Below are 27,440 nucleotides of genomic sequence, written 5' to 3' on the forward strand. Positions count from 1 at the left end.
AGTACGATTGTTTTTTTTCGTAAGATATTTACTGAGATTTTCTATATCTATGGTTTACTATCGTGTTTGATTCAACGTGCTACTGTGTTACGTGCTAGGCACAATGGATGGAAGGTCTAAAACAATCCAAAAATAAAATAAGAAAAAGGAGAATTTCCGACTGAAGATTTTTGAATGTAACTCTATTTTTTAGTTGTTTTCTATGTGCGATATAATTAAGAATATTAGAATAATTTTAATACAAAAATTCTCTTTTTCTCGTACACAACCTAGGATTGATTAAGGCTATTTGATAGTAGGACTAAAAGCACATTTACCATGATAATGACGACCTGGAGGTTATTATTTCCTATTAATGGCATTAATTTGTCATGCACAAGGTAGTTGGTTTTCTATTATAAATCGTTATTTAAACATTTTTAAATTGATATATTACCATGCTTTAACGCTGTGAAACAATACATCTATCCATGAGATGTAATAAATTCTTAATAACATAAATTATGCGTTATTCAAATTTAAGATTATATAAAGATTAATTTGTGAATTTATTTCTTAAGTCGTCACAATTATTACTATTTTAAAATATGTTTTGATAAAGATTTGGATTTGGATTTAAAATATGTTTTGATAAAGACATTGGAGAAAATAGATATTAAAATAAGGAGGAAAATGTTTATAATATTTTATTTTTCAAATCTTTGTCTTTTATAGATGCAAACAAGTAAATAAAAAAATAAAAACTAAAATATTTAACATTTTGTAAATTATATCTAAATTTTTTAATTTTTTATTATAGGAGATTGGCTACTACACAAGATCCCATTGTATCCAAGCTTAAACGCAGTATAGAAAAAGATATTTTACCACCAAAACCAAAGAAGCCATTAAATGCATATATGCAATATTTTCTCTCTGTAAAAGACAAGCTTCACAAAGAATATCCCAATTATACACAGATAGAAATTATAAAAAAAGTAGCAGAACAATGGTCACAAGTGGATCCAACAATAAAACAGAATTTACAAAAGCAATATATGGAACAGAGCTCTGTATATAAGCAAAAATTAATGGAATATAAGAACTCAATAACCGATGATCAGCAGATGCTAATAAAACAAGAATTAATAAAAAAAGAGCATGCTTTAGAAAAAAGTCAAATTAAACAAGTATTTATATCAAGATTTTATATTAAAATCTGCTTACATAATATGTGATATTAATGTTTTTATTTCTGTGACAGAAACTTGCAGAACTTGGGAAACCAAAGCGGCCATTAACTGCCTTTGTCTTATTCATGCAAGATAACAAGATGGTCAAAGATCCACAAATATCACAGCAGGTAATTTTATTAAATATAGTTTATACAATGTTTTTTTACTAGCTGTTAGTATGCTAGTGTCAGCAGCTAGTAAAATTGAAATGTTTTAACTTGATTACATGTTAGAAAAAGAAATAACTACTAAATTTAAAATACAATATACTTTTTTACTAGTTGCTAACAAACTAGTATGTTAGTAGCTAATAAAAAAACATTGCACAAACTATATTTTATTTTTTAAATAATTAAGTATATGCAGTATATAAAGAAAAAACACTTTTATTTGTTTATGATAATCATAAAAAAAAGGTAGAAAAGTAATATATAATCTTTTGTTTTTTGTGATATATTTGTAGGATTGGATGAAGAATATGAGTAATGAATGGAAAAATTTGATAATAGAAGATAAAAATAAATATATAGCAAAAGCAGCACGATTATCAGAAAAATATAAAATTGAATTAAAAAATTGGGAGGAAAATATGATTCGAGAAGGTCATCAAGATTTGCTAAAGTCAACTTTAAAATCTAAACGCAACACCGCTATTGATAAACACAAAGAATAGGATTCAGAGTGCCCCAGCCAATCTATTATGCAAATTCCTGAATCCATTGCTGCAGATTTCTTTAAAGTTAGAATTCGAAACAAAGAGAATATTAAAACAGGTTGGGGCACTGATACACAGTATACACTTGGAAGTATTTCTGATATTGATAATGGTAATAGAAAAATCATTAGCTTAAAGATTTTACATAATTATTAAAACTATAAAATATTTATACAATTTTTTTACAACTTGTTTAGATAAACAATATAAATCTACAAAAAGCTTGGTACTTTACAATGACAAAAACAATTTACGAGATATAATGAAATATTCAACAAATACAATGGATACATTAATAAGCAACACTGATGAATCAATAATGCATCCTCATAAATCACATACACAGATATATAAGATATATTTTGCTTCTGTATGGCAAAGATTTTTAACACTCTTGAAAGAGTGTACTAAAAATTGGAAGATGGTAAGAGAATATGTATTTATTGGTACAGGTGGTATTTTAATATCAATATTTTGCGTTTTTAACCTTATGTATAAGTAACTTGTTTGTATATTGAAGTTATTGGGATATAGCACGCATTTTTTCGTATTTTTATATATTATATAGTTTATATCTTGTATTATATATTTTCTTTATATAATAAATTTGTGTGTATATTATTATTACTTATGTAAATATTCCTTAATTATTATCAATTAAATCACCCTTAATTGAGGATTATTTTGAGAAATCCATCTCAAATATTAATATTTTAAATTTTGTTCTTGAATCATACATATACTAACATTTCATTTCTTTCCCTCTGCTTTTTTATAGAAATTTACACTAACCCAAGTGGATTAAGTGTTACGACGATGACAGCAGCAACATCTCATGGATTAGACTATCGACATTTTATATATCATTTAAATATACTGACAATTGTGCGAGTTATCTTGAAACAAGTACGAGTTTATTTTAACAGATCAACTTATGTATTTTAATCTCGCAGTCATATATTTGTATTAAATTTACAAATTATAAATACACAATTTGTATTGGTGTGTATGCAGTCCATAGTGATTCAAATCACTTTTCCATTCGTCACGTGATCTATTTTAGTTTGTCACTTCTGCACGGCGCTAAAAGTCATCCTCTAACCTCATTTTTCAAAGAAGCGTATTCATCTGTTCCTATGAATATCCATAAACCTAAACGAATATAAATTAGTTTTATTTTTATTTAATCTTTAAAGCTCTTTTTGATTGATGCACAATTTATATGAGTGCATATTAAAAAAGGAAGTTTATCATCATTCATTGGATGTAATTATTATATATTATGGCTGAAACTAATACCAGGAGAGAAGCAAGAAGACGACGAATCTTGGAAAACTCAGAAAATCGTTTACGTAAAATTACAGCGAGCAATAATGCAAATAAAATTAAGGGTAAATATAATGAATTAGTTAAAGAAAATCAAATATATGTGAAAGCAAATGTAAGATATAAAGAAAAGTAATGTTCCAAATTTGTGAGTAATTATTCAAATAAATAAAATAGACCAATAAATATAATAAATTTTCAAAACACACATGTATGTACATGTATATATTATATTGGAAGAAACATTGCGCATGAATGCTTGAGGTTTTCTTAGCTAAGTACATGCTTTAGCATGCTATAGCATATTGTTTTGACTTTTACATATTATTTTATCATATAAACAAACAGATATCATTTTGAACATTTATCATTAGATGACAGGTTACATTATACATTAATGATAAAATTATAAAAAAAATTATGTAGCAACTACAAATTGAAACCATGTTTAAATTTGATTTCATAGATAGTATAATAAACCATTATATGCATTTATAAATTGAAATAATGAGCTTGATCCATATTATATCTTAAAAAGAAATGTATTTTCTAAATTTATGTATGCTATATATATATATTAGAAATACAAAAATTTTTTCTGTGTTTATTTATTTTCACATAACACATATAGATGAATTTTTGGCTTGGATTGATATATTTAACAAATATTTTGCAGATGATAATCCACAAATGGAAAGCAACAGTTTTCTTAAAACAGAAGCTGATTTGGAAGAGTATAATATTAGAAATGGTATCTGTAATATCGATAAAGAGATAGAATCACAAGATTCTACAAGATTCAAAGATGATAAACATGAAAATTTTTTAAATGATACTAGTGATAGAAGTACATGTTTATCAGAACAAATATCCAAGCCAAAATTTATGTTACACAGATTATTATTCAATCGAATTAATTTTATTCTGCTAGCTGGGATTGTCAACATTTTACTAATGTTGAAATTAGATAATTTTTTTGGGCAGGTAATCTCATTTAATAACTTGTTAAAATATTCACATTCATAATTTACATATGTCGTATTAATATATTGTATTAATATATGTTGTATTAATATATAAATAATATATATAATTATTCTATAAATTATTTATTATTACAGGCAATTATTATACCTTATTTGTTGCTGATGACGGGACGTCTATACAATTATACAAGTTTACTTGAAACACAAGACAGCAATTTACTATTTGCTGTTTTGATATTATGTAATATCCAACCAAAATTAATTTATAGATTCAAAATATCATTTGCATTATTTACTGTAATACTTCATGATTTTGGGTTGTACATGTTCAGTTTTGTATTAATGCGCTATGTTATTATCTATTACTATAATATTGCAATATCAATAAGTGTATAATTATTTATGATATCTAAATGGAGGAGAAAAGATAAAATGGAATTCCATCACAGAAAACTTTGTATAAAAAGAAAGTAATAGAAATATGTTTAGAAAAATATAAATATGTGAAAGCAAAGCATCAATTTTTTTTAAGAATATATGTGTAATATAAAACATTTTTATACATAGATTAATTTGTAGAAATATATATATATATATATATATATATATATATATATATTTGTGTATATACTGTCAATGTTTTTATCTATCTCCGCCATTGTTAAAGATCTCTGTCCAAGTTTAAGAACTTTGGTGATATTGTATGAAACTAAATATGTAAATACATTGTACACAAAGCTTACCACTTTATTAAAAATATAAAATTATTATCAGAAATATACTGAGAAAGTATGTAGATACAAAAAAAAAATAAAAGATAAAATACACGAAAGAAGTTAAATGATCGTAATCTTACATGAATACTTAAAAAAAATTTTTTTTATTTTCTATCATATAAGCAATAAATGTGACATACATTTTATCGGATATGACATCTGATATAAAATTTAAATTGATTTAGAGAACTGTATAATGAAATAATTACTGGAATAAGCTTTCTGGCTTGTTTTGTCCTCTGTTGCAGAGTTTTTGAAGAATTGAAGAAATTTATTTGATTTGCACTCTATTTTCTGCACTTTGAAATAAGGTATATATTTAAACACACACATAGCTATATATAATGATATATATAAGACCGTAATATATATATCACAAATTGAAAATTAAAGAGAAAAAGAGTAGAGTGTAAAAAGTGCAAGCAAAACGAACACTAAATACTATTCTATTTATGTCAACAAATCACTAATGTTAAATGCGTTAAAAAGGTGAACAGGTTGTGTTGATTAACTAACACTTTTAACTCAGTGCTTAATAATTATTTTTTAATTATATGATAGCAACAATATAATATCATATTTGCATATTATATATGTCATGTAACTACTTAACCTAAGAAATTATATGTCTAGTTCCTGAAGATTAAGAAAATCATTTGAAAAAATACGAGATAATTAAATCTTAAATCTAAAATGTGCAATTTAAATAATATCTTTATATATTAATTCACACAATTCTCGATTGAAATATTGATTTATTTAATTTATAACATGTGTTATACCACATAATTTAAATAAGAAAAATAAAATGATTTTAATCAAATAAGTTAAATAAACTAATAAAAAAATATTTTAATTTCTAAAAAAATTACTATTATAAATATACTATATACAAATATATACACATGAAATATTCAGGACGAATATAAGAAGTTATGACAGACTATATTTATGAATGAAAAGTGTTATATAAACAAGTATCTCTGTCCTACTGTCAATATTGTTAATAATTACAATTACATTTCTAAATTTTGACTGTTTTGTTAATAAAATCTTATATAAATAATGCTTTATTACACAATTCTTGTGGCTGCTTTTATTATATTAAGAGCCACTTTGTACTAATGTAACTAAGTAAATGTTGAGTTTTTTTATAATTTTTTATTTGAATTATCTACTTTGATTTTAGATTTTTGTATGCCATTGATATAATATGTAGATTAAATATTGTATATGTTAAATATAATAGATAATATATATACTGACAATGAGGTATATATAGCGCATTATAAAATTTATATCTTTATAAGCAACAAAAATTAAGAATAATATTTTAACTTAGTTAGAAAGTATATATAGAGCTAAATTTTTTATGCTTTATATATTATAATCTTGCAAGAAATTAGTTACATATACCTTTAAATACATTGACAATTTAATATAAATTTTAGGACTGTTCATATAAAACGTATTGCATTTTGTATAATGAATGTATTAGAACCAGAATTAATTTGGGTTAATGGACACTGCTATAGATTTTATGAAAGTAGTGCCTGGAAAAATATTGATACATCAGTTCCCTACATGGAGGACAGAGAATCAGTTTGTTCAGATGAGGAATCTGAAATTAATATAGAAATAGTACCTCACAATGGGCGCTTCAAACATACCTTCTATGTACCCAAGTAAGAATTTCCACAAATATATACTTTTTTGCCATTTTGATATAACAATCAAAATTTAAAGTCAAAAGTAGTAGCACATATAATTGAACATGTAGTTAATGATATATAGCAATAGAATATAATAATAATTTATATTAGTCTAATTTTAATATTTTAGAGTATACTATTCGTATATAATTGGTGCAAAAGGTATGACACATAAAAAATTGGAAAATGAGACAAAAGCAACTATAGATGTACCAAAAAAGGGAAAAAATGGAAATATCGGTAAAAACAATTCAGATTATATTCTTGTGTATCATACAGAATAATAATTAATTCGTTCTAAATCTTTTTATATTTCTATTATTACAATTTTTAAATATTAAATGTTTATCTATAGTTATTACTGCATCAGATCGTAAAGCTGTAGTAGCTGCAAGACATAGAATTGACTTACTAATGGAAACTTCAAGAAAGAAAATACCTTATACACATTTTTTATCTATTCCATTGAATAAAAAGGAAATAATGGATAATTATAATTCTTTTAAGAATGATGTATTGGAAAAGTATGACAAAACTACATACAATATTGATAAATCACTTTTCCAAACACCATCTAAGTTACATCTCACTATTGGAATGCTCAAATTACTTGATGATAATGAAAAAAAACAAGCTATTGATGCTCTCATGAATTGTAAAGAGAAAATCATAGAGTAAGATAAATATCAACTTACATAAATATATAACAATAGTAATATTGATCATACAATCCTAAATTGCACATATAATTGGTCATATAGTTAATGATATATAAATATAATATTTATGATATATTTATATGATAAATACAAGTATGTAATTATTTTTAAAAAGAATATTAATTGTAAATAATTTATTCTAGTCCTTTTCTTGGAGAAACTGAGCCAATAAATATACAATTACAAGGGGTCGCATGTATGAATGATGATCCCACTGAAGTTAAAGTTTTATTTGCACAAGTCGTGCAGCATAAAAAATTACAAGAACTTGTGGATAAAATTGCTGATTATTTTATCGATATAGGTAAAAAATATAGAAAGAATTAAATCTTTACATATACAATATTGTACAAATATTGAAATAATAATTATAATAATTTCTAACGACTACTATGGAACAATAATTATTATGAAATTTTTGAATATATTTTTATTGATATTAGCTCTTTTATGATATTTTGTTTACTATTAATTAATTTTTATTTTCAGGTTTGAAGGAGAAAGAATATGAAACAATAAAATTACATGCTACTCTAATGAATACATCATTCAAACAAGATTACCAAGCAAGATTTAAAGAAAAATTTAATGCAAGTGAAATCTTAAAAGTAAGAATATATTAGTATAAATTAAATTATATCGAAAGTCGATGATAGAAATTAATAATATTTATTCCATACTTTAGGTTTATAAAAATACGTTATTTGGCAAAACTATATTTAATCAAATTGATATATCTGAACTTCATACTGCTACTAAGGACGACTATTATAAAGCAATAAGCAGTATTACTTTTTAAGTGTAATGGGTATTATAATTGTTACAATAATTTTTATTCTAAAAAAGTAAGTTATTGAAAGATAATAATTTGTACATATATATATGTATACATATTATTTAAATATATATAATAATAATATTTTAATTATTTTGTTTTATTTTTATATGCAATAACATGGATGTTTTATGATTCTGATTTAACATGATGGATATTTTATGATTTTATGATTTTATGAAGATATAATTTCTCAAATAGATTCAAAGAAAAAATTAAAAATGTATTTTTATTTTTTATTTTTGTTATAATTATAATTAATTTAATCATTTTAAATTGTATTAATTTTCATTTGCTTAAATTTATTTTGTTACAAAAATAATCCACGATTTGAGATAAACTGGAATTAGACAAATGCGATAGTGCAACGAATCACTATACAAATGATTGATTTTATCTACCAAATATGGGTGACGCATACTTCGAGAATTCAAGCACATTAGTACTATTAGTAGTGAAATTGATAATCATATTTGTCAATACAACCAACGAATCAGACACTGCTTTGGTCGATTTCTAATTATGTATTTTCATTATCAAACTGTCAATAGCGTTGTTTTCATTAGTTTTCATCTTTATCTTCGTTAATCTCTAACCTCTTTTCCGTTAGTTTTCATTAGCACTAATTTTTATTTGGATTAAAGTAAGTATCGTAAATCATATTTCGAAATTTTACAAATCATGAATCAGTAGAGAAATTTTAAGAGAAAAATAATAGAAATATAATATTTTTAAATTTATAATTGCTATACCATACGCGATGCGCAATATAATTGTGTAAATGCGATACATATTTCATATAAGATTGCAAATGCTAAGATCGTAAATATTACAATTATTGATATTTCTAAGCGTTTAAAAGTTTGTAAAGAAAGAATAAGGGTTAATAAGAATAAGATAGATTTGTTAACTTTTTAAAAAGATAAAAGAGATAACCTCTTTCAAAAGAACACATTTATTTATTTACGAAGTTCAATTTGAGAAACATGAGAAAGTAATTTTTCTTGTAAATTATTTTCTATATATGCTCAATTTAATATAAATTTTTAGCATAAATTATAGTTTTGTGTATGTATATTATGTATATATTAATTACTTTTTAAATGTAAATATTTTCTTACTTTCTACTTTTGAATATAATCTAATAATCTATAATATACTTTTGAATAGAACATTCAGTAAGCGTCAATATTTATGCATTTGTACATGTATTAGCATTATTTGTAACGCATTGCAATATCTGCTTTACTAAATCATGATGTATATATTACATTTTGCACATATAAATAATTTCTGCTTATTTATTTTGCTTATTTCAACTAACACTAGTAGTAATATTGCCAAATTTATTTAACATTGGTAGGGGTAGCAAAAATGCATGGTATCAGAAGAGTGTTAGTTTTCTGTATATTGGTAGCTGTCTTACCAATCACGCTTATAGCAATTCCTTTGTATCTGCGGCATATTATTTATGCGGATGTTGCATATGCTGTGACAGAATCTGACATCATGGAAATCAACGATGGGATTTCAACAATATTTTGTTCAGTAAATATAAACATTTAATTTTTAATTGTCATTATTTTTATGATTTTATATTTTGTCATTAAAATATTTAACATAAAATGTATTGAAAAATGTATTAAAAAGTTTCAATTGAATATATTTAGTCTATGTGATAAAAGAATATATGGAATTAATACAAAATTAATAAGATTTTATAGATAATATATAATTATGTATGCAACAATAATAATATAAACAATTTAAAAAATATTTTTTCTCATAGGAACACACTTTACAAATGAATGGCACTTTTAATGCTTTTCAAATGACTCAACGACCAGAAATAACATCTAAACGAAAGCATTTAAGGTTAAAAAAAAGCATGAGTTTGCCAGATGATACATTAGAATATTGGGGATTTTATTTACTGAAAGGTGCAACTGTAACACTCTCTGTGTGTTCAAGGTAAAAAAAAATAATGTGAACTATTATATATGTAATAATTAAAGATATGATCTAAAAATACGATTTCCAATTTTGTTGAATGCAATGTATATAAACCGAAAATAAAATTCTTATTTAGGTTTCCAGGAGCCTCTATATTAGTGGTAAAAGGAGAAAGAAATCTACATACTTGTGGTTTGTTAGAACACAATATCAATAAGGAGCAAGCACCAAATATCTATTTACCAGGTGCAAATAAACAGGTTAAAGTAATATATGAATCAAATGCACAAGAAATTAATTCTAAAGAACCAACTATGGTTGAGCCTCTTAATATACGAACTACCAATATACACATATCAAATGTAAGCTCTGAAAATCCTATGGATGGGAATGAGAAGGTTCTTATAAATTACAATAATAATAATAATACATTATCGCATAAGTTTGACGAAAATTTGAAAGATATAGAGATATTATATAATACTGCAGCATCTTATATCAAAAAACATATAGATGATCAAGAAAGCATAAATAGCACTAGAACATTAAGACATCTTAGACGTAAGATGAGAAAGAACAAAAAGAAAAAAATGAGACAAAATAAAAAATATATAAAAGATCAAGATAGAAAATTGCACATACAAAAATTAAAACAAGAATTGCATTCTGATAAAATTGATGAAAAAGAAATGGTTGGACAGGAAATAAAAAATGAGATGGGCATCAAAAGATTTAAAAGAAATCGAGAACTTATAAAGCCACCATCTTTATTAGATCAAGGCATCAGGCATGGTGGAAATGCTAATAAAAATTTCACATCTAGTTCTAACGAAGATTCATCTGTTTCCAGTTTTGAAAGTAGCTTATTCAGTTGTTATGGAGGAGCGATATTGTTAACTCATGAATTTGAACCTTCAAATCAGTGTACTAATATTTCTTATTTGCTCAGTAGTAAACACGCACAAGCAAACCATCATGTACAAGAAGATGGTTACTATTATTACATTTTCTATAGCGATAACGATATTGTGTCCAATGATATTCATGCGATTTTTGATATATATAAGCCAACTTTTCAATACGAAAATGTGTCTAAATCATGTATAAATGCAGCTGAATGCTCATTTACTTTAAATCCATTGTCAGCAGATAGAATAATTGTTGAAATACCAACTAAGGATGGTATAGAACTTAATGAGATAGATGATACTAATATATTAATTTCTATTTGCCAGCCACGGATGGGTGCATATATATTTTTTCCAATTGCGATGTTAGTTTCAGTTCTTGCTTGTGCTTTTATATAAATATGGATGGATCTCTGATTTTAAAGGTATCTTCATAAAAAATGTAGAAATTTTTTATAATTAAGAAATGCTCATCAATCATGATATACAAATTATTTTGTGTTGAATTAAGTATAAATTTAAATGAACAAATACAAACAAATTTTAATGAAATGAGTAAATTTGATACAAAATATGAATCTAGAAAGAAATTATATTTTTGATCAAATTAGTTACTTAAGGTAAATAACAGTTAAAGTAAGTAACTTAGATTAGATAAGTTAGTTATATATACTTAAGTTTTTGAATTGATTCAAAATGTTACAAAACATGAGTTTAAAAGGAAACTATATTATGTTTTTAATCAAGTTAGTTACTTCAGATAAATAACTATTAAGGTAAATAACTCAGGTTAAATAAATTAGTTACTAAGTTTTTAGTTACTTAAAGATAAGATAAAAATTTTAAAATCTGTACTCTAATTTAAAAAATTAATCTTTCTTATTACTTGAATATAAGTATAAAAATCACTTTGCATTATTATTAAGATATGTATTCAAGTGATTTGAAGTAACTTCTATATAATGTATAAATTATACCAAGACTTTTCTCTTACCGAGTCTTTTTCTTAGAGATCATTTGTGTGGAAACATATTTTTCTTAGTGGAAACGTCAATTGAATCTATAGTTTTAAATTGCTATTTGAAAGTAAGAGTTTAGGGAAAAAATAAGTAATCATATTTTTTAGTTATTTTTAAATTGATTTTATTTTAATAAAATTATAATTGTTTTGAAGCTCTCTTGGTTGTAAAAAGGTACACAGTATTAAAAATTAGAAAATTGCAACAGATAATAATTTTTTTTCTCTAGAAAAATTGTTTCTAATTTGATTGAAAAAAAATTATGATTAAGGAAATATTTTGTAACTTTGAGAGAGAGAGAGAGCGAGAGAGATATCTGATGTGAGATTAAAATATACATTTTTGGAAGTTAATTCTTATATAAGTGTCGAGTATAATTGAGATTATAAAAATTTTTTATATTGCATATTTTCATAAATAGTATAAGTATAAAAAATATAGAATAAGATAGATTACACTGCGTTTATTATATTACTATATTCATATTTACTGTATATCATGTACGAGCTGTGAAAGAGAGAGAGAGAGAGAAAGGGGGATAATAAATATATATTTTTTAAATATGCAATTGTAATCACCTAATAACTTTATATTAGCATACCTATTATTTCATCAATTTTGTGAAATCGTATATTTATAAAGTGTCCGAATCCACACTGTTTTTTTATATTTACCGCGATAAAGCCCCCACTAGCGCCGTAAGACGCTTTAGTAGTACGTCATTTCCGTCATGCGCGATAATCAGTCAAGGAACGAAATGCCTGTAAAAATCCTTCATATAAGAAGGAAAGGCCGACGACGAGTCAAATCCACCTCGATGACGGTGGCTCGTAAAGCGCCAGCAATCAGCCTCGGTCGTTAGGAAGGCCGGTAACGCGCGAAGGCAAAGGACTTGTAATTCCGGTGCATCGACAGCAGCGCCTCACCGCGGCGGAAGCAGAAGTACATCTCGTGACGCCATTCAGATTCTTCCTTTCTGTCGAGCTCTCGCGAGTGAACATGTCGCATACAGCAGAACGAAGGTAAGTTGATCGTTTATTCCAGCGTAATCGTGAACCGGGCTCGCGTTTTCGCGCGCTCGACGACTCCCGCGACGACGGTGCCGTCGCGGATCCTGCGCGTCGCGAAATCGGCGTTCTCGCGAGTTCAAACGTAAAATAGTGTGCCGCGATCGGACGGTGTGCATGGGGCACACGAGATTGACAACATGGCGTGCATTCGTTTTTATCACATTGCCCGTCGCGAAGATTAACGGGCACGGGGCGCCCACATGTCGCCCGGTCGCGCTTTCGCCGCTTAACCTCCTCGCGGCGATTCCGCGGTTCCAGAGATCGCGCGAATCCATCTCGGAGCAAGTCGCGTGCGCGACGACGACGATGACGACGACGGCGACGACGACGACGACGACGACGACGATGATTCGACGCCGTGCCGTCTCCCGATGCCGTTAGCATGGACGAAGAAGGCTGTCCTTCGCCTCGCGAGGACCCGCCGCTCGAACACGTTTTCCCATCCGCGATTATATAATGGAATATTAGCGATTTTCGCGCCGAAAAATCAATCGACCCCAACGTCTCACGCGCCGTTTCCGTTGCTCGCGCGAAGCAACACGTCTTCCGTGCGTTTCGTTAAGCGAACACGCTTTCGCGTGAGTCACTGTCAAAGCATTCGAAGAGCGAGTTAATTTATCGCATCTTTCCTCGAGATACGGATTCACCGTTTATCCGGGCTAATTTGCCCGCTAGCTTACAAATGTAAAAATGTAAAAATGGCCTTGGTGGAATTTCGAGAGATGCATATTTCACAAGATCGATTTAAAAGTTCGGCTTTCAAGGTCACGTGGATTTAAAGTGATTTGTCATCACTCGATCGCCGTAACCGCGATATCAGTTTTGTATCGACGGAAAGTGCTCACCGACGCACACACCGATATTTTTATTAAAATATTTGATAAATCTACTGCGCGAGTTTTGATTGTACTCACATGGCGAGAGATAAGAAAACGACGTGATACATGTTCATCTATATATCCTTTTGCACTATAGTTTTTTCAGATTTACTTCTCTTTATATATATTTTAGAAATAATATTGTGCAATAGAATATATAACTGAAATTCTATATATTTATATATATATATTGTACATACATTAAGCACCTTTTGCAATTTATCTCACAGTTTAGATATCTAATATAGTTTATAATTTTATTAATATATTTCTACTTATTAATATTTTATGTATTATGTACAGAAATGATGATCAATGGCCAGGAGATTCGAAAAATGGTCCTAGTGAAAGCGAGCAACCCACGTACGATGGACCACCAGGAATGGATCCTGATGGTATCATCGAGTCCAACTGGGATGTTGTAAGTTTGCGTGATATTTCATAATTATAATATTCTAGATAATAACATTGCTTATATATTTGAGAAAGAAGCAATATATCATATATCAAACAAATTTGATGGTTTAAATTAGTATATTGATTATTTGATTGAAATTAAAGTAAATTGATATAAATTAATTTTAGTTTTTGCATCTGTTCAAAGTTACACGCATATATTATATTCATACATATTTATGCTCATTATTTATTATTATTAGTAAGGATAAAAAATCATTAGTTCAGCAATATTTATGAAAATTCAAATATTTATTAATTTGTATATATAAGAAAATTATTTTGAATGTCAATGTTGTACTTTATTAATTAATTCTATGTACAAACATGTTATATTATTTAATTTATTCTTAAAAACTTATATTCTTATAGACTTTCAGTATATATCTTATGCTTTTTGAATTTCTATTTAAAAATAAATATCTTTATATGATTCAATGTATTTTGAAAGTATTTTGAATTTTCTTTAAATAAAAAAAGCTTTTAGAAAGTTTTTAGAAAGTTAACAAATTTATTATATATGTGTCATACTAAAGTAGAGGCAATTAAATTTTATAAAGGATTCTTGTTAAATAATTTTTTGTCACATTGATTTATCTATTGAATTAATTATACTAGGGAGATTCAAATTTTAGATTTCTAATAATTATAATTTAGTAATTTTTTTTATATATGAAGCATTTTTTCAATATATTCTTTATTTTTGTGTAGTACAAGAATTCTTATAAACTGAAAGGATTTTTTTGGATATATAATAATTATATTTTATAAATTTATTGTGTATAATTATTACATTGTTGTCATAATAATTCTGTATATATTAGAAATATTATGATTTGCCAATTTTATTGATATTATATTTTAATTTAAATAGGTTGTGGAAAACTTTGATGAAATGAATTTAAAGGAAGAGCTATTACGTGGTATATACGCTTATGGCTTTGAAAAACCATCTGCAATTCAACAACGTGCCATCTTACCATGTATAAGGGGGCTCGATGTTATTGCTCAGGCTCAGTCTGGTAAGAAATTTTAGTGCAAAATTAAATATAATTAGTAATAAAAAAGTGTAAATGCTTGTGTATAAATTTTATTACACAAATTTATTACACATTTTATTACACAAATTTATATTAATGATATTGTATATTTTCAATTCATCCATAGGTACTGGGAAAACTGCAACTTTCTCGATATCAATACTTCAACAAATTGATACTAGTATTAAAGAATGCCAGGCTTTGATCCTTGCACCGACTCGTGAGTTAGCTCAACAAGTAAGTGTCTCATTAGGGAAATGTTTGCTTCAACAAAGTAATCATTTTTTATTATGAGAAAATGTTAATATAATGTTCTTTTAACTCTGTTTTCTAGATCCAGAAGGTTGTTATCGCATTAGGAGATTTTATGCATGCTGAATGTCATGCGTGCATTGGCGGTACCAATGTACGTGAAGATATGCGAAAGTTGGATCAGGGTGTTCATGTGGTCGTCGGTACGCCCGGTAGAGTTTACGATATGATCAGTCGACGAGCGCTTCGGGCAAATAGCATCAAACTGTTCGTGCTGGATGAAGCGGATGAAATGCTTTCCCGAGGATTCAAGGATCAAATCCACGATGTATTCAAATTATTACCTAATGAAGTGCAGGTAGATATATATTACATATTTTTGAGAGAGCATTGTAAATTTTTTATTACAATTGCCGTCTAATAGATAATTTTATTTTAATTATTAGAAAATATCTTTTTTGGACAAATCCACAAATCATACAAGACGAAAAAGTTGCTGTATACCTTATAATAATCGAGTTAACAAATATATTATAAAATACAGGTGCGTCGTAATAGTGTCATTTTTTGACAAATGTACACTATAGGTTTGACATACGCTGTTTCCATCAAATGTGTTCTTTTGTATGAAAATAATAGGCCTAAATGCAAACAATTATTATGGCATAGCACTCCTAATAATAATCATAATGTCCTAAAAAAACAATTAGTCACTTTTAATATCTCTGTGATAGCAGCAAAAATTTTCAATTTACGTATTACAGCATGATGCCATTATGTTGCACATATAGTTATTTATATATAACATTTCAATAAGTGCAGTTTATTTCTTTCATCAAACAAAATATTGATTATCACTGTAACCATATATGGTTTCTTATGAAAGAATTTAGACATTGTATTTCTAATGCAATTATAATTTTCTTTTTCAGGTTATATTATTATCTGCAACAATGCCATCTGACGTGTTGGATGTATCCAAATGCTTTATGCGAAATCCTATTCGTATTTTGGTTAAGAAAGAAGAACTGACATTAGAGGGTATCAAACAATTTTTCGTTTATGTTGAACGTGAAGATTGGAAATTGGAGACTCTCTGCGATTTATATGACACACTGAGCATCACCCAGGCTGTTATTTTCTGCAATACACGGCGTAAAGTAGATTGGTTAACGGAAAGCATGCATAAACGTGACTTTACTGTTTCGGCTATGCATGGAGATATGGAGCAGAAGGAGCGCGATCTTATTATGAGGCAATTCCGAACTGGATCATCCAGAGTTTTGATTACTACTGATCTTTTGGCACGTGGTATTGATGTACAGCAAGTTTCGCTCGTCATTAATTATGATTTACCCTCAAATCGAGAAAATTATATCCATAGGTAAGTTTAATAATAATTAATTTTTAATTTTATGATGCTGAAATTAATGCAATAGTTCATGATTTATTTGTGAGCATAAAATTAAAAACTTCTAATTATAAAAAAAGATAGCAAGAATTATGAAGCATATAAAAAGATATATAAAGGAAATAAAAATTTTATATCTGCAACTTTTTTTTTAATTTAAAACAATTTCAATATTTATCAATAACTATGATTTTGAAATTAAATATTATATCCTAACATTTCATCTCCTCAAGTAACAAATATAGTTTAAAGAGTTATCAACAATATAATTCATATATATGTAAAAAAATATAATTTATTCAATACTTTTATATACATTATCAGAATTTCGTAATATTGCAAATGTGTATGTGTGTGCGTGTATGTGTGTACAAGTTAATTTTTTTCATATATATATTTTTTAATACATTTAAAAAATACATTTAATACATTTATATACATCTAAAAATTTATAGATATTTAATATATTTTTTTTTTATTTACAGAATTGGTCGTGGCGGTCGGTTTGGTCGTAAAGGCGTGGCCATTAATTTCGTAACAGAAGAAGATAAAAGAACCTTGAAAGATATCGAGCAATTCTACAATACGCATATTGATGAAATGCCAATGAATGTCGCTGATTTGATCTAAGTCCGACTATTGGCTATAATCCATTATAATAAAAAAATAATAATAAAAAGTAAGTGACAGAAGCTCTCAGCTGATCGATCTCTCATGGTGTGTGAGTATATATGAGTGCGGTGGTGAACTATATCGCTTATGTAAACGCGATCTAAACCAAAATATTCCAACGTTTTCATATTCATTTTGAATTATAATAGTAGGTTACGGAAATAGTTATCTGTTGCGCTGCAGGAGTTAGTAGTACGACTATTATTACTAATTAGTGTAATTAGCACTACTGTTGCTATCGATATCGCTACTCTGCTGCTATTATTACTACTATTATTATTATCTCTATCGTTACCGCTATAGTAATATTACTATAAAATATTACTATAAATATTACTATAAATATTATATCATACTATCATTGGTATATTATTGGCATTGATTACTATCAAGATTATTTTTTATTTTAATTTCTAACTAATATAATATAATATTACTATATTATTATGATTGAAATATTACACCATAAAGTGGAAAATAGAATGAAAGTGCGAAAAATGCAGCATCGTGCAGTTCGATTATATTTTATCGCTATTATTGCAACAGGTTTTGTATTACCTAGCATGCGTTCGTACTCTTATCCCGTTGCAAGTTCAATGGTCATTGTAGAAATTTTGAAATCTTATTTTTTAAGACTTCTTATCTCGCCTATTTTCCCTCAAGATATTTCTAACTGGATGATTAAGTCTGTTATGTTTAATAATCCATATGCAATGCTTCTATCACCGCGACTACAACTTGTTTGTCTAGGCAGAGGCTTAGTTGGGTATTGGAGGGGATATTTTAATCACAAGCGTTGTCGAAGAAGACATATATTCAAGTTTAGGCAACATGAATTTTTGTATATCTAAAATCCCAGGCATACACACAAATACACACCTTATTCATATTAAATAAAGTATTTGATCTTTTAAGAGAGTGTAATCTTTGTTATTCGATCTTTACTTATCAAATTTTATTCAATTTTACAATGAAAACCCTAAACAAACTGTGTACAAATAAGATTCTAAAATTCCGAAAAAGACTTTGTGTTGGGAATAAATTTTGCTGTTTATGCGCTGAAAAAGTTCTCACAGTTTTCTTTTATTTGTATTTGCAGGCAATTTTGGACAGTCCAGATGAGGGCGACATATTTTTGGAAATAAAGACCAGATTTCCTGATTTAAAATCGAAGTTTTGTAAATCGATTACCTCTCTTAACTCCTTTCATAGAGCTTTTAAGGGCTCTAGCAATATTTTTTCTTTTTTATACTTTTACATTATTCTTGTTGATAAAAGACAATGATCAACTCTTATATGGAAGATTTTTTTTACATTTGTCAATAAAATTCTTTGTAAACACTCGTTATTGTATAAACTTCCATGCACTTATCGATGCCAGATATTAAATTGAAATGTTATATTGTGAGAACTTTTGTATCGTGTCTTTACAAAAAATAATTAAAAATATTGCGATATCACATTCTTCTGTCATCATTAAACATAAATTTACAAAAAAAAGTGTTAGTAATAGTTTTCGAAAATTTGAGCAAATAAATCACGTAAGCACTTAAGACGCACCTTGTAGCTATCAATTTCTGACTGTATTAACATTAATTTTATCTGCTCACGTATTTAGGACGCAGCTTGTGCTACTACAAAATCTTCTCGAATTTCCGAAAACTAGTTATTAAAAAATTTTGTAAATATTATGCAAGTGTAAATGGATTTTTTTTTTTTTGAAGAAATAGACTACAGTGTGTCTATCTCATCTTGTGTATTTGTATATCGTATAAATAATATTTATGGCTGAAATGAACCTATAAACTGATATATAATAAAGTGAATGTCCTTTAATTATATTTGTATTATATCGATATCATCAAGTGTGAAAACTGATTGCTTGAACAAATATTTGTACGCGCATAAGACTATGTTATACTTGCAGAACTGCAAAAAGACATGGAAGTTCTTCATCATTTGTTTATCAATTATAAATGCAAGATAGCAAAAGAAAGATTATACAAATTATTCTTAAGAAATGGAGTAAAATGCACGAACGCAAATACATTTCAATAGAAATATTTTTCGTAATTTAATGCTTTATAGATAAAGCGGAATTAAATTTATATAAATATTTTACAGTCTAATATATACATGGATACGCAAAAATTTTAATATAATTAAATTATATATACAATATAAATATCTGATATCTATAATTTTTGAATTCGTGGCATAACTATTGTACACGATATAGAATAAAATATGACATTTTTTTATATTTTAAGTACTTTACGCACCTAAGATTACATATGTAAAGAATTAAAAAATGGCACATTTAATTTTTTTAAAGCTTTCCTTTTTTAATCATGATCATAAATATAAATTCCGATTTGGATTTATTCCAATTCGTATATGGAGCGTGTACAATTTGCACTGTACGATATAAAGAACTGACCAATCACGTATCTAACATAACTGTATATTATGTGATTGGTTGGCAATGTTAAGTTAGGTTTCATGAAAGATTGTCAGTTCTTATTCAGGTTAGATATGTAATGTAATGTAACACATGTGCTTTTGAAGATATTTTTATTACATTTACTTCATTATAGGAAATAAAATAAAATATTACCATGTCTAAGCGTCCAGAACGTATGGCACCACCTGAGGTGGTAAGTTGTAAATATTATTAATTTATAAAATTGTTTGTTTTTATTATAATTACTAAAAATAATTGATAAATTAGTGAAGAGGTTAATTTTATATTTTTTTTATGTGACAGTATTATAATGAAACAGAAGCAAAGAAGTATACACAAAGGTATGTTCTTACATACAAAATTCATATTACAAACATCTATTGGACATTTATTTGCACAAATAAGATTCATACATTTGCAGCTCCCGTATGATAGATATTCAAGTACAAATGTGTGAACGTGCTATAGAACTTCTTCTTTTACCTGAGGATAAGAGTTGTTTGCTTTTGGATATTGGTTGCGGATCAGGCCTTAGTGGCAGCGTATTAGAAGATCAGGGACACTTATGGATAGGGGTCGATATCTCTTCATCTATGCTTGGTAATTATTTTAATTATTATACAATATAGTAGTTTTACTTTTTTCATATTATAATATTTTCTATGCTATTTTATTTCTATACTATTATTATATTATTATTATTCTTTACTACCCATGTTAATTATTTTCTATTTTATTTTCTTTACTATTTTGTTTCTATTAATTATTTTTTCTTTTGTATAACATTAGAAGTATATGATTGATATGTTATTTTTCAGAGGTAGCTAATGATAGAGAAACAAATGGCGATTTAATCCTAGGGGATATGGGTCAAGGATTACCATTTAAAGCTGGTGCATTTGACGGTGCTGTCAGTATCTCTGCATTGCAATGGTTGTGCTATGCAAACAAAACTTCACACAATCCTACAAAGCGTTTGTATTGTTTCTTCTCTACATTATTCGCATGTCTATCAAGAAGTGCCAGGGCAGTATTACAGTTTTATCCAGAGAATAGTGAACAAGTTGAATTAATTACTGCACAAGCTACAAAAGCTGGCTTTTTTGGTGGTGTGGTTGTTGATTTTCCTAATAGTACAAAAGCAAAGAAAATGTTCTTAGTTTTAATGACTGGGGGAGCTGCTCCACTCCCAAAAGCACTAGGCACAGAGACTGAAAATAGACAAACTGTTGCTAATTCAAAAAGGTTCGAATTTTATATTTTATCTATTATTTCTATTACATTTTGCAATTTAAATTGCACTTTTTAAATTGTATTTTATAAATTGTATATGCTTTTTTATTCATTTCATGTTATAAAATATTAATTGTTTTGTCAATTTTATATTACAGGGAATATATTAAAAAAGCTAGAGGTAATTCATTGAAGAAAAGTAGGGACTGGATAATAGAAAAGAAAGAAAGGAGACGACGACAAGGGCAAGAAGTAAGAGCTGATACTAAATATACTGGACGAAAAAGATCTGGACGATTTTGAGATATGCTTACAATGTGTAAAATATTTTTAAAATAATTTTGAATTAGTTATATATATAAATAATAAAATTTAGAAAAGCTAGTATCTTTGTTTCTGATTCACTTAAAATTTAATTTTAAAATAATGTGGATGTGATAAAATATTTTTTCTATGAAAAATTACACATTGTTTGTTAGAAAATATTTGATTGAAATATTAGTTTAATAATTGCATATAAATACTATATACATGAAGTAAAATATTAATATTAGTCTATTCCTTATATCTTCAGACTTATTTATAATTTGTTAACATTATTGATAATAATTGATAATGATGAGAATAAGGAAAGAAAAAATTAGAAAGGAAGAGCTCCGATATTTTATATTATTATTTAAGTAAACAACATGAATTGTGAAATACTTTTCTGTATCCCATGAGGTAAAATTTTTTTAAATTCTGTATCATCTAACCATTGATACTTTATATCATTAGTAACATTTCCATCTAAATATTTTGCCAAAAAATAAAATATTTTAGCACCATAAATTCCTTGATCATTAAGTTCTTTTGGATATTTATATTTATAAAATCCAATGGGTGCATTGCCATAAAAATTTGCTTTTATATTTGTGCCACATGTATCTTGTAATACTCTTTCTGCAGTCTATAAAGAAATAAGATAATATCAAATTATATCTTTTTCATTATTTTTGGCAATTATATACATATATAAATTTTATATATATATGTCTATGTATGTAAAATTATAGATACATACTTGTCTCATGGTCTCTCCTTCTTTTCGAATACCTTGAGGAGGTATCCAATAATATGTATCACCTACTTTTTGGTGTGTTAATAAAAGTAAATTTTTATCCAATTTTCGTTTTAAAGATGATGTTATATTTTGTTCATCAAATTCTAAAAACAGAATATAAATAATTTATGATTAAAACAATGATATATATATTGTATAACATATATAAAATGTCTTTATATTTTTATAAATATGTAAATTTCTTCTCTTTTTCTTTTTAATATTTTATATATATAATTTATTTTAATATATAAAAAAATATTTTTATTATATAAAGTTTATATTTATTACATAAAGTTTGCTTTGTATCTTATTATCAAGAAAACATACATACTTGTAACTGTTGGCGCAAATTTAAAACTGTTAAATTCTTCTTGACAATTATCTTCAAAGTCCTGTGCAGTTTGTATAGAAATCTTTTTATTTACATCTTTTTCTTTTGTGCTTGCATCTTTTGATTTCTTCTGTTTCTCCTCTTTTTCCACTCTTAATTCATGATCACATTTTAAACTTTTTTCATATTCAATCTTCTTTAACATGTTATAAAATTTTAATTCTATTTCTTGCATGGGTTGTATTATAACTGGATGGCGTTCTAAACAGACAGCGCTGTATAAATCCCATTTTCTTATACTTGCTGCGCTACTAAATGCTCGAGTATCCTGACATTGAACCACATTGAGATATATCGTGGCAGCTTTTCCTGATATACCTGCACAAAATATTTATGATTTCTTTCTGTATATGATAGACATAGTATACAATAATGATTATATCATCATAGTTTAAATAAAATATTAAGTCTGGAATTAAATATTACTTTTTTAAGTTAATATTTTCTAATTCTTAAAAGAAATATTAAGTAAGAAATATTAAGTTAAATAAAATATTAAGTCTGGAATTAAATATTACTTTTTTAAGTTAATATTTTCTAATTCTTAAAAGAATTTAAAAAAAAAGAAATAATAATTATGTTTATCTACCCGATAAGATCTGACATGAATTATACAATGTAGGTAATTTCACAGCTTGTTTAAAAAACATTTCCAACCAGGTATAACCTCTATAACCATACCACAAGCATAACCATAACCTGAAATAATCACCGCAGCTAATTCGATATATCTCGATCGGACCGATACTTCGAGAATCGCAATTGCTGTCAACTAGATTTCAAATCGCAGTCAGTCACGGTACACGGTACGCGTCGCGTCACTTTTTACTTCGCTCCGTCTTTATCGCGAATATTATTGTCCAAAAGTGTGAATCTTGTGTGAAAAATAGCAAATTGATTACTTCGCAAGGTAATATATCGCGTTAGTAATATATCGAACATTGATCAATATCATAATCCGCTTTTGTATAACCGTGTTTTGTGTAACCGTTATATTGCAATCCCTCGTTTTCCTCGCGAGTTTCACTGTGTTCAAATGTGAATCTTTCCAAGAAAAAATCGTCGTGAATGTTTCCTGAATACATTCGTCGTAAAATATCGTGTGCAATCGTTCGTCAAGATCGTTATTTCGATGACCAGCTTCTGTGCAACAATTACATTGAAATCATATAACTTTCCTCGCGAGTTTCATGGTCTAAAGAAATGAATCTTGCGCGCGATAAAATCATCGCGAGTGTCTCGTAAAGTGAATGCATTTTCGACGTGGTGTGCTACATGCTACATATCATCGTTATCGTAGTCCAGCATCATAATTTGGCCTTTATGTACATCCGGAATCGATCGAGAGATCTTCTTGGTATATTTCATCTTGCCTCGCCGTTCAAAAGTACAACGACTATTGCCAGGTATGTCAACACCTATCATCCAATTATATTTATCGCAATATGTAGATAGCAATTGATAGATAAGTGAAGCAGAAATCTTCTAAATTCGTGACGAATTTTTACATTAAATTATTATAGTTATAATATGCTAATTTTTTAATAATTTTTGTTATTTTTTAAAAATTTTATATAAATTCTAGAATTTTTTTATTAAATAAATTCTGTTTTTTTTTATTTATTGAAATATAGAAAAAATTATTTATTTTGTTAATAAATTATTTTATTTCTATATTATATATAACGATAAATTGGCAAATGTATAATTTACTATGTTAGTATCATGTCGATCATATAGTTTTCTTTAATCGATAAATTACCCAACGATGAAACAATTTACTATGTTAGTATCATGTCGATCATATAGTTTTCTTTAATCGATAAATTACCCAACGATGAAACAATTTACTATGTTAGTATCATGTCGATCATATAGTTTTCTTTAATCGATAAATTACCCAACGATGAAGCATTTAGTTAATTAAAATTTACAAAAGTATATTTAGAATCTATCAACAGATTTTTCTATCTCATCGAGATATCGAGATTTTATAATATTTCGTTAGATAACTTTTTCTTTTCAAAAATGTTTTTATCGATTATATATAGTATGCTATATCTTTTTTATGATATAGTATTATGGTGAGATGGCAGTAGTATCCACAATAACGAGATTCTGTGTATTTTCAAAAAATTATAGATTTTTATGAATATCATACGCAATATTTAAAAAATTCTATATTTATATATATATATATATATATTTATATACATATATATATATATATTTTTGTAAAATATACGTGAGAATTTCAGAGATATCTTTCTTAGATATATTTTAGAAAAACTTATTTCTTAATTATATATTTTATAAAATATAACACACAATTTTTTTATATTAAGCTTACAACATCTTACAACATTGTTGTAAGATTATGTAATGATTATTTTCATATGATAGTAACGATATTAAAATGATTATTTTGTTTTATCATATAATTGAGATTTTCCACAAAGATAATTAAAAAAACATATATGTTATGATTAAAATTTAAAATTGTAATCCAAATTGAAAATTGTTATATATGAAATAACTTATGGAATTTATATTTTGCATTTATATTTTAAATATATTGGCATTGATTATAATTTCAAAATCTGTTTAGTCAATCAGAGTAAATTATTTATAATCAGAGTAATTTTTTTCAAAAAAATGGTAATAATTTCGAACTTAATTCGACAAACATATTTAGATATTTTATTTATAATCTCGCCAATTGCAATTTTTATTTGAATTTTTTTGATGTGTATGAATCAGTATAATAAAACAAGATTTATTATACAAAAAAAATCTGACTGATTAACTTAATTAAGATAACAAGACGTATTTGGTTCTTTGAACTTGACTCTGATCATTTTTCTAATGCAACGAAGTGTAACGCGGGGCGACGCTAACTCTGAACAGGTGAATGAGTACGGGAGGGCACGAATGATGAACGTTGGGGGTGTAGGAAACCGATAGAGGATACGGGCGTCGGATGGTGTTGGATCTCTTGACGGGTGCATCGATGTCCACTGGCTCCCAAGGGAAATCCACTTCATGATGGGAATCCCATTATTTCCCGAACGATATAAAAGTAGGTAGTCCAGTCGTCCACGTGCTGTCCAGTTGAGGCTATTCCGATGGCCGTCCTCCATCCTCCCACGCCACATTGAGGCTTTCTTTTTCTCCGCTTCTCTCCTCCCTCTCTTTTTGGTTGTCTGCCACTATCTTCTCTCTCTTTCATTCTTTCTTTATCTCTGTCTCTCATCCTTTCCTCTTACGCTGTTACTATCATTGTCTCCTCTCGTTCGCTCTTACATCTCACTGTTCTCCGTTCATTCGCAATCCATTTGATTTCGAGCCTGTCTCTCGGAGGCGACGCTTTACTACAAAGGACCATTTTTAGTTTAGATTAATACCATGTATTGTCTCTCTGAGATTCCACACTTCAAGTACGCAATTTAATAAACGAGTTCTGTCAATTTGATTTTTTTCATAAAATAATACATCGTGACGATTTAGACTTGCAATTAAATCAAACAAAATAAAAATATACATATTTCTCCCCAAAAAGGATGTACAATTTTTCTATTACATCAAGGATAAATATTTAAGATACAAATCGTATTTATCGGGACGAATTATAAAACGCGAAAATCATAAAATAAATCATGAAATCAAAACTAGCACAGTATATAGATTTTTGCGAAAATGACGTTCGATATCGCTTCGATTCAATCGAGAACGCGTTTCGGCCGAAGCAATAGACGAAAGTACCACGCTGGGAGAGCGGCTTGATAAAGAATTCCATCCCGGGGCTCTGAAACGGTCGTACAAGGCGCGGGCAGTATAAAATAAATATGTGAGACGCACAGGGGGGGGGGTGGCACTCTAGAAAAGATGGACGCCTGGAGAGGGCGTGAGTCCTCGGTACTGCCTCTATAGTGGGGAAGAGTGGAGAACGGGCTAGGTTGGGTGGACCGTGTGGAGATCGGATGCAGGACTCGCGTGTGTGTTGCTGGGTAATTGATTTCTTTGATACCACCCGCGCCAAAGGAACATTGTAGATGCTTGCCTGCGTACGTAGGTAGAGTTCTCGTAGTAGGAAGGGGCGCGAATGCTTCGATCTCTCTCTCTCTCTCTAGCTCTTTTTCTCTTCGTTTCACTCTCATAGGAGTAGATGGTGGCTAAAGGGAGGAGAATCCTCCCTAGGATATAGAATGTAAGAAGGGGGAAGAATCGAGGACGGTGGCGGATCTACCGTCCTTCAGATCGATGGATATCTCTGCGCCGGACAAGGCCCTCTACCCTACCTATCTA

The 27,440-nt window shown here is 27.7% G+C and overlaps 5 protein-coding genes across 7 annotated transcripts; 4 read left to right on the top strand and 1 right to left on the bottom strand.

The window, feature by feature from the left end:
* The first annotated feature begins 16 nt into the window (after window positions 1–16).
* LOC105252835 (transcription factor A, mitochondrial) lies at window positions 17–4,746 on the top strand. 2 transcript variants are annotated; one of them, XM_011260431.3, is made up of 7 exons: window positions 17–176; window positions 274–380; window positions 800–1,169; window positions 1,244–1,342; window positions 1,678–2,041; window positions 2,127–2,353; window positions 2,708–2,824. In XM_011260431.3, the coding sequence occupies exons 2-5, from the start codon at window positions 319–321 to the stop codon at window positions 1,885–1,887; spliced, it is 741 nt and encodes a 246-aa protein (XP_011258733.1). In that variant the 5' UTR covers window positions 17–176; window positions 274–318; the 3' UTR covers window positions 1,888–2,041; window positions 2,127–2,353; window positions 2,708–2,824. The 2 variants fall into 2 exon arrangements, with proteins under 2 accessions (XP_011258733.1, XP_025264458.1); XM_025408673.1 differs by lacking the exons at window positions 17–176; window positions 274–380; window positions 800–1,169; window positions 1,244–1,342; window positions 1,678–2,041 and adding exons at window positions 3,932–4,239; window positions 4,377–4,746 and having other exon boundaries at window positions 2,132–2,353; window positions 2,708–3,320.
* Window positions 4,747–5,419: 673 nt separating this feature from the next.
* On the top strand, window positions 5,420–11,613 carry LOC105252809. The gene is made up of 10 exons (XM_011260396.3): window positions 5,420–5,506; window positions 6,469–6,702; window positions 6,860–6,969; window positions 7,085–7,403; window positions 7,592–7,752; window positions 7,938–8,056; window positions 8,134–8,207; window positions 9,759–9,831; window positions 10,073–10,254; window positions 10,373–11,613. The coding sequence occupies exons 1-10, from the start codon at window positions 5,487–5,489 to the stop codon at window positions 11,541–11,543; spliced, it is 2,463 nt and encodes an 820-aa protein (XP_011258698.2). The 5' UTR covers window positions 5,420–5,486; the 3' UTR covers window positions 11,544–11,613.
* A 1,373-nt stretch (window positions 11,614–12,986) lies between these two features.
* On the top strand, window positions 12,987–19,110 carry LOC105252785 (eukaryotic initiation factor 4A-I). Of its 2 annotated transcripts, none has more exons than XR_002192634.2 (8): window positions 12,987–13,185; window positions 14,415–14,532; window positions 15,442–15,589; window positions 15,735–15,844; window positions 15,942–16,217; window positions 16,792–17,243; window positions 17,756–17,991; window positions 19,042–19,110. XR_002192634.2 is itself a non-coding variant. In XM_011260363.2 (8 exons), the coding sequence occupies exons 1-7, from the start codon at window positions 13,163–13,165 to the stop codon at window positions 17,898–17,900; spliced, it is 1,272 nt and encodes a 423-aa protein (XP_011258665.1). In that variant the 5' UTR covers window positions 12,987–13,162; the 3' UTR covers window positions 17,901–17,949; window positions 19,042–19,110. The 2 variants fall into 2 exon arrangements, 1 of the variants encoding a protein (XP_011258665.1); XM_011260363.2 differs by having other exon boundaries at window positions 17,756–17,949.
* Window positions 19,111–20,465: 1,355 nt separating this feature from the next.
* LOC105252779 (probable 18S rRNA (guanine-N(7))-methyltransferase) lies at window positions 20,466–21,978 on the top strand. The gene is made up of 5 exons (XM_011260351.3): window positions 20,466–20,599; window positions 20,710–20,747; window positions 20,828–21,006; window positions 21,225–21,651; window positions 21,798–21,978. The coding sequence occupies exons 1-5, from the start codon at window positions 20,561–20,563 to the stop codon at window positions 21,940–21,942; spliced, it is 828 nt and encodes a 275-aa protein (XP_011258653.1). The 5' UTR covers window positions 20,466–20,560; the 3' UTR covers window positions 21,943–21,978.
* Window positions 21,979–22,275: 297 nt separating this feature from the next.
* On the bottom strand, window positions 22,276–23,834 carry LOC105252769 (39S ribosomal protein L46, mitochondrial). Its single transcript, XM_011260338.3, has 4 exons — window positions 23,725–23,834; window positions 23,076–23,453; window positions 22,703–22,845; window positions 22,276–22,588 (listed from the first exon to the last, which is right to left on the bottom strand). Exons 1-4 carry the CDS (start codon window positions 23,783–23,785, stop codon window positions 22,316–22,318), a joined length of 855 nt encoding a protein of 284 aa, XP_011258640.2. The 5' UTR covers window positions 23,786–23,834; the 3' UTR covers window positions 22,276–22,315.
* Between the last annotated feature and the right edge of the window lie 3,606 nt (window positions 23,835–27,440).

The sequence above is a fragment of the Camponotus floridanus genome, unplaced genomic scaffold (genome assembly GCF_003227725.1).
Source record: "Camponotus floridanus strain SB8 unplaced genomic scaffold, Cflo_v7.5 scaffold22, whole genome shotgun sequence".
Lineage (NCBI taxonomy): Eukaryota > Metazoa > Arthropoda > Insecta > Hymenoptera > Formicidae > Camponotus > Camponotus floridanus.

Bases quoted from the DNA above. Each gene is read 5' to 3' on its own strand.
- LOC105252835 (XM_011260431.3), top strand. From the start codon at position 319: ATGATAATGACGACCTGGAGGTTATTATTTCCTATTAATGGCATTAAT. The intron at 381-799 runs GTAGTTGGTTTT...TTTTTATTATAG, and splicing joins ATTAATTTGTCATGCACAAG to GAGATTGGCTACTACACAAG. The intron at 1,343-1,677 runs GTAATTTTATTA...ATATATTTGTAG, and splicing joins ATCCACAAATATCACAGCAG to GATTGGATGAAGAATATGAG.
- LOC105252809 (XM_011260396.3), top strand. From the start codon at position 5,487: ATGTTAAATGCGTTAAAAAG. The intron at 5,507-6,468 runs GTGAACAGGTTG...TATAAATTTTAG, and splicing joins ATGTTAAATGCGTTAAAAAG to GACTGTTCATATAAAACGTA. The intron at 8,057-8,133 runs GTAAGAATATAT...TCCATACTTTAG, and splicing joins ATGCAAGTGAAATCTTAAAA to GTTTATAAAAATACGTTATT.
- LOC105252785 (XM_011260363.2), top strand. From the start codon at position 13,163: ATGTCGCATACAGCAGAACGAAG. The intron at 15,590-15,734 runs GTAAGAAATTTT...ATTCATCCATAG, and splicing joins TATTGCTCAGGCTCAGTCTG to GTACTGGGAAAACTGCAACT. The intron at 15,845-15,941 runs GTAAGTGTCTCA...TCTGTTTTCTAG, and splicing joins CTCGTGAGTTAGCTCAACAA to ATCCAGAAGGTTGTTATCGC.
- LOC105252779 (XM_011260351.3), top strand. From the start codon at position 20,561: ATGTCTAAGCGTCCAGAACGTATGGCACCACCTGAGGTG. The intron at 20,748-20,827 runs GTATGTTCTTAC...ATACATTTGCAG, and splicing joins GCAAAGAAGTATACACAAAG to CTCCCGTATGATAGATATTC. The intron at 21,007-21,224 runs GTAATTATTTTA...GTTATTTTTCAG, and splicing joins TATCTCTTCATCTATGCTTG to AGGTAGCTAATGATAGAGAA.
- LOC105252769 (XM_011260338.3), bottom strand. From the start codon at position 23,785: ATGTTTTTTAAACAAGCTGTGAAATTACCTACATTGTATAATTCATGT. The intron at 23,454-23,724 runs GTAGATAAACAT...TATTTTGTGCAG, and splicing joins TTCATGTCAGATCTTATCGG to GTATATCAGGAAAAGCTGCC. The intron at 22,589-22,702 runs GTATGTATCTAT...ATTTCTTTATAG, and splicing joins AAGGAGAGACCATGAGACAA to ACTGCAGAAAGAGTATTACA.